The sequence below is a fragment of the Sinocyclocheilus grahami genome, unplaced genomic scaffold (assembly GCF_001515645.1).
Source record: "Sinocyclocheilus grahami isolate Dianchi unplaced genomic scaffold, SAMN03320097.WGS_v1.1 scaffold361.1, whole genome shotgun sequence".
Taxonomy (NCBI): domain Eukaryota; kingdom Metazoa; phylum Chordata; class Actinopteri; order Cypriniformes; family Cyprinidae; genus Sinocyclocheilus; species Sinocyclocheilus grahami.
Genome location: NW_015505540.1, coordinates 198,915 through 205,541, shown reverse-complemented (window position 1 = coordinate 205,541; position 6,627 = coordinate 198,915). Strand labels below are relative to the sequence as shown.

The following is a 6,627-nucleotide window of genomic DNA, read 5'->3' as shown; positions in this document are numbered from 1 at the left end:
ACGGGTTTTCAAACTTTAAGGGGACCCAAATGCGTTCTCCGCTAGCAAGGGAGACCCTTATGATTTATAAAGTATATTAAATATAAAGTTACTTATATATTTCTTGAATAGAGTTCAATTTTGCATACCAGCTTGATGTTACAGGCTACTATCTGGAAAATATTTACGGTGTTTTAATATTAAGCATATTTTTATACAGACTTTTAGAGTACACTTAAGGCATATTTACAAGAGGTTGTGTAAAGACATACTGCCACATTAAAACCAGACTAAACCTGCTTTGACCCACCTCAGCCCCTAGTATAAAGGTATACAGGTAAAATCACTACGCATTTACGCCACCTCTGAACAGCATTACACACTTTGTTTAAAGATAGCAGTGTAAATTTGGCAATTTGATTCAGTGCAACTTTACAAAACTATGCACGTTTTTTAATACTGTTTAAAACTATGGCTGAAAATACATAATAATGAAATATAGTATATAATGAAATATAGTTACAATTAATATCATGATTTCTAGTCTTTACAAAGCAGAATGAAACACTAAATAATATAATTTTTTTTTACTTTTTAAAGTAGCTCTTAATGATAACTAAACAAAATTATATTTAATAATTAATGCATGTAAAAGTCCAAGAGTTTATACAGTAGATGTTCTATACTGAAGGGTGGTTTTACTGTTTTCCTTTTTGATCCAACAGGACGAGAATCCTTCTGTAAGAAAGTGTCTGGCATTCTAATTAGGCCGTGGTTTGGTTTGGTTTTTCATAACTATGTGTATAGCACCCTTTTCTGTTCAAACCATGGTTCAAACCAATAAAATAAATTAGCAAATCTTTCTCAGTTACTGTAAATCATTTTAGAATATTTCACATAAACAGTTTCTTAATCAGGCTTTTTAAACATGAATGGAGGAGAAACGCTTCCCACGTGTTGTGGTTCAAGCAGGCCCGGCTCCAGAATCAAATCACTGAGTGCTTCTTAAATTAGTGAGGGTGCTCTCTCGATATATCTCATATATTTGTGCCATCCATGGCAATGGCGCAAGCGCTTTCCCTTTATAATCACTAAAAGCTGTCACTCATATTAGTTAATCGGATCTCACAAAGTTACGTTATAATCAAAGTTCTCTATGCTGAATCTCTTATTTATATAGCGTCTACACTTTGTTATAATGAGATGATTCGTGCTGAACGCAACACCAGAACTAAAACTGTGGCGATTTGAGCGGTGAGTGGATTCTAACTTAAATGCCTCTGATTGGCTGTTGGGTTAAAGAAATCAACAGATATGTCTGTGATTGGCTACATTGCTCAACGCTGCAAACGATGTTGAAATAGAAACCAATCTGCAGAGCGCAAACCATAAAGCACTGGATAGTTTGCCAAATCTGCAATGAAATGCCATTATTACAGCATTAACCGAGGGTGCTATTAATTTCGTTTGAGGGTGCTCAGCACCCTATAGCACCCCCACAGAACCGGGCCTGGGTTCAAGTCAAAGGCATCCAGACAACAATTTCTGCAATATTTTGAAGCAGTTTATATCTGCAAAAATTCGATTCCCCCCTCAATTTTTAGGAGTGCAATATGTCCCATAAATGACGTTAAAGATAACACACACAATTCTAATCTTTATATTTCAATGTTTTTTCCCACTCCATAGGCCTGCGAGGTTTTTTGACTTTTATTTTGGAAACGCGCAGAAAACAACAACCTTCCGGTGGCCCTGTGTTGGAAATTTTGATAGGGTTGCCATTTTCACCAAATATTTAAACGTCCAATACAGTTATTAGGGAATGCAGAGCGCACAATGAGTTTATGTGCGAGTGCTAAACACCAGAGGAAAAAACACTAAAGTTAAAAAATGGCAGACTCTGTAGTGATGGGGAGCGGATCTTTAAACTCAGGAAGCGTAAATATCTCCTTTCATTTTTATTGCCTACAGTCTGCTAGCTTAGCCAAACACTAATTTATGGGTTTGGGTTTGTTTAAATATAAGGCACATTTAAGGGAAGAACTGTCATATATTTAAAAGTAGACGTTGTTTTATATGCAAACACACCGGTCTTTTTTATTATGTTATGCGTAAATATATAATGGCCCTTATAATAAATGTAGTGAGGCTGTCTAGAAACAGTTCAGTGTCTGTCAGCATAAAGTCTCAAACCAAATCTTCCCTACCTGAACACTATTTTATGGCCATCATATGGTCAGACATGCTGTTGGAACACACTTATGATGCCCAAAAGTCGGCAACCACCACTATTTCTGAAAAGGTCTTAGCTGATTTAAACAGGTCTCCCAGTCTGACCAGGCTGGAAGACCAGCAAAACATCTTATACTAGTTTCAACTTTTTGATTAGAGCCATAAGTAGCAGCAACCAAAACTTGGTTTTGAGAGAGTCAAACATTTGCAATTGGACATCTTGATCTTTAATACTCTGTTCTTTTGATTAATAATTGCAGCGCTCGGGGAGCAGTAAGACCAGCACAAGTCCTACAGAGAACTATCAGCTGGCTCGGAGACGCACACTGCAGGTGGTGGTCAGCTCTCTGCTGACGGAGTGTGGCTTCGAGAGCGCTGAGAAAGTGGCGGTGGAGACACTCACTGAGATGATGCAGAGCTGTGAGTCCTTCCCTTATCTCATGCAAGACACCTGTGAGGCTTGTCCAAAAAAAAATTATATATATATTTTATGTGTTTTAGAATGAACACGAGTTTATTGTATGTGTTTTTCAATATTAAGAGTCTCATTATCTTTTGATAGATATAACTGAGGTTGGACGTTGTGCGAAAGCAACCTGTGAGCACACAGCTAGGAGCACCCCTACACTCTCTGATGTGGTCGTCACACTGGTCGAAATGGGTTGGTTGCCCTTTGATCAATATATTTAATCTTAGGAAGTATAAAAGATTCCACTTCTCTATGGGGTTGAATCATGTCCATATGTTAATAGTATTTTAACTAATTCTGAGGTTTACTTTTTCCACAATCGCAGGTTTTAATGTGGATACTCTTCCAGTGTACGCCAAAAGATCCCAAAGGATGGTCATAACTGCACGTAGGTTTACCATATTTCACTAATATATCTATTTATCTTATATTATCTGTTATAATTGTTATTTAAATGTACTCTTCTATATTTAACAGCTCCAGTAACAAATGCCCCAGTCATCCCAAAAGCCCTCATGGCCGGACAGAAGCGCACTCATCCAACATACATCCCCAGCCACTTCCCTGAATTCCCAGATCCTCATACATACATCAAAACACCAGTGAGTTATGTTGCTCACCTGATGCCTTGCTATTGTGTGACTTTCAACTTAACAACCAATAACATTAAGAGCATACATTCTGCTTCAAAACATATCTCACATTTCTGTGTTTTAGACCTTTCGAGAGCCTGTGTCAGAGTACCAGGTGGTGAGAGAGAAGGCGGCATCACAAAGGAGAGATGTGGAGCGCGCACTCACACGCTTCATGGCCAAGACAGGAGAGACGCAAAGCCTTTTTAAGGATGACATCAGTGCATTCCCTTGTGAGTTTTTCTGTCCTATTATACTTTGACTGCCCTTTTGACTTTCTAGTGTTTATTCATCTGTCTGTGTGTAATAAGTAATCTCATCAAAGCCGAGCGCCATCCCTTACCTCAGCACACTGCTGCCCTCTGAACTAGAGCTTCAGTCATTGGAGGAGACAGATTCATCTGAGCAGGATGACCAGACAGACTCGGAGAACAACCCCAGTAACATCATTCAGGCAAGCATGAAGCATTTTTTCGTGTCAAATTTTTTATGGAAGAACATACATGCTTGTCTGTTATTTTTTATTTATTCATAAATTTTTTTAGTTTGTAAAGTTATAATGTCAGAATACACAGTGCATCACAGTTTGTTGCGTATGGGGCTGCATAGAGGCAGACCAGTCAGTGTGCCCATGCTGACCTCTGTCCACAGCTGAAAGTGCCAACAGTGGGCACGTGAGCATCAGAACTGGATCACGGAGCATTGGAAGAAGGTGGCCTGGTCTGATGAATCACATTTTCTTTTACATCACATTGATGGCCGTGTTCGTGTGTATTGCTTTCCTGGGGAACACATGGCACCAGGATGCACTATGGGAAGAAGGCAAGCCGGCGGAGGCAGTGTGATGCTTTGGGCAATGTTCTGCTGGCAAACCTTGGTTCCTGCCATCCATGTGGATGTTACTTTGACACGCACCAACTATCTAAGCATTGTTGCAGACCATGTACACCCTTTCATGGAAACGGTGTTTCCTGGTGGCTGTGGCCTCTTTCAGCAGGATAATGCCCCTGCCACAAAGCAAAAATGGTTCAGGAATGGTTTGAGGAGCACAACAACGAGTTTGAGGTGTTGACTTGGCCTCCGAATTCCCCAGATCTCAATCCAATCGAGCATCTGTGGGATGTGCTGAACAAACAAGTCCGATCCATGGAGGCCCCACCTCGCAACTTACAGGACTTAAAGGATCTGCTGCTAACAACTTGGTGCCAGATACAGGGGTCTAGAGGAGTCCATGCTTCAACGGATCAGGGCTGTTTTGGCAGCAAAAGCGGGCCCAATACAGGGAACCATGAATTCTGCACTCTCAGAAAATCCTGAAGGAGAATGTCCGGCCGTCAGTTTGTGACCTTAAGCTCAAGCGCACTTGGGTTCTGCAGCAGGACAATGATCCCAATCACACCAGCAAGTCCACCTCTGAATGGCTCAAGAGAAACAAAATTAAGGTTTTGGAGTGGCCAAATCAAAGTCCGGACTTAAATCCGATTGAGATGCTTAAACAGTCCATTCATGCTCGAAAACCCTCCAATGTGACTGAATTAAAACAATTCTGCAAAGAAGAGTGGGCCAGAATTCCTCCACAGCGATGTGAAAGACTCATTGCCAGTTATCGCAAACACTTGATTGCAGTTGTTGCTGCAAAGCGTGGCACAACCAGTTATTAGATTTAGGGGGCAATTACTTTTTCACACAGGGCCAGGCAGGTTTGGACAGCTTTTTTCCCTTAATAAAATAAATAATCATTTAAAAACTGCATTTTGTATTTACTTGCATTATCTTTGTGTAATATTAAAATTAGTTTGATGATTTGAATCTTTTAAGTGTGACAAATATGCAAAAAATGCATTTAAAAAACAGGAAGGGGCCAACACTTTTTCACACCACTGTATATACACACACGTAGTAATTACTTATTTAATTAATCCTTTTTTTTTTTTTTTTTATCAAGGATGATCAAAGTGCAGATAAGGAGAACATAGTGCTGCCGCCTGGTGGTGTTGTGCCTACAGGGAAGGCCAATGAAGAAAACATGATTGACAACCCATATCTTCGGCCAGTCAAAAAGCCCAAAGTGAGAAGAAAAAAATGAAAATTGATATATTGACTCTGCTACTTCTACATCAGCTGGTTATGACGGATGATGACTTCTTAGCACATGCTAATCACATTGTGCCCCTTGAAGTTACAGCTAACATAAGAAGAACCAGAGTCTTCAACAATTGCAATTTGGAAACACGCAGTGGTCCATCATGTTACTGACGTTTGATTCTTATAGAATGACAGACTGTTCTGTACATCTGAAAAATATTAGATGGAATTCAAACAGGCAACTTCCCTAAAGTGAAGTTACACAGTTGATTTTTGGTAGTTTGTTTTGATAAGCCTTCCTTTAAAATATAATTTAGTTTTTACAGTTCTTAACAACACATCAGAAACGTGACATTCTCTTTTGATTTGTATGTATATGTTACTTATTTGTGAATGATGGTAATAAATGTCTTTCATTGTTTATTTTAAGGCATTATTTCAAAAGGACAAGTTGAAAATTAAACCAGAACGTGGGGATAATGTAAAATCTCCATTATGAATGTGTGTCCCGTATCCTGTTACTTTACTTACTGCTGCATTAGTTAAAAATTAAGTAACATGCCTGGAACATGTCTAATATGGGACGTGTTATGAAATAGAAATTTTAAAGCTTTAATGTTTGTGTACATTGACAATAACACTGAATTTTTGTGGTAGCATTTGCGTGTCATCAGTAAAACAAGCTTAGATATGCCACCCTGTTCCTCTGTTTCCTCATTTCTTTGTCATGGAAGAGCTGCATGAACACAAAACACAAGTTACAATTTTTTTTTTTTTTTTTTTATTATATCAGCTAAGGAAAAACATTGTAAGCCAAACAGGCTGTTGTGCATATACATTTTTTTTTTGTTTCTTTGAATTGTAATTTGTAGAAGAATGTCAGACATATCTGTAGCCGAATTTCATATGCCATGACACCTTGCTTTGGACAGTATCATGAGCATATGCCCCTGGACTAAAAAAGGGATATACATTGAAAATCTGGGACACATTTAAACCTAAAATTAAAGTTTTCAGGATGTTCTTACTTGGAGTTAACCACATAGACGTTCTTTGGATCATTCTCAAATCATGCTGCCGAACATAACTGTCAGGTTTTACACAAACTTGTGGTGTTCAAGATAAACTATCCAGAGTTCAACAATAGTTCTCAGCCAATGAGCATGAATGCAAATGAATAAAATCTAAATACTCCATAGGCATTTTTTTAAAATTAATAAAATTTTTCTA

At 38.6% G+C, this 6,627-nt stretch overlaps 1 protein-coding gene across 1 annotated transcript; it reads left to right on the top strand.

Moving 5' to 3' along the window:
- The first annotated feature begins 1,710 nt into the window (after positions 1-1,710).
- On the top strand, positions 1,711-5,818 carry LOC107549030 (transcription initiation factor TFIID subunit 8-like). Its single transcript, XM_016229932.1, has 8 exons — positions 1,711-1,917; positions 2,472-2,631; positions 2,774-2,872; positions 3,006-3,068; positions 3,158-3,282; positions 3,398-3,545; positions 3,624-3,766; positions 5,258-5,818. Exons 1-8 carry the CDS (start codon positions 1,870-1,872, stop codon positions 5,396-5,398), a joined length of 927 nt encoding a protein of 308 aa, XP_016085418.1. The 5' UTR covers positions 1,711-1,869; the 3' UTR covers positions 5,399-5,818.
- Positions 5,819-6,627: the final 809 nt, after the last annotated feature.

Bases quoted from the DNA above. Each gene is read 5' to 3' on its own strand.
- LOC107549030 (XM_016229932.1), top strand. From the start codon at position 1,870: ATGGCAGACTCTGTAGTGATGGGGAGCGGATCTTTAAACTCAGGAAGC. The intron at 3,069-3,157 runs GTAGGTTTACCA...TATATTTAACAG, and splicing joins AAGGATGGTCATAACTGCAC to CTCCAGTAACAAATGCCCCA. The intron at 3,283-3,397 runs GTGAGTTATGTT...TCTGTGTTTTAG, and splicing joins ATACATACATCAAAACACCA to ACCTTTCGAGAGCCTGTGTC.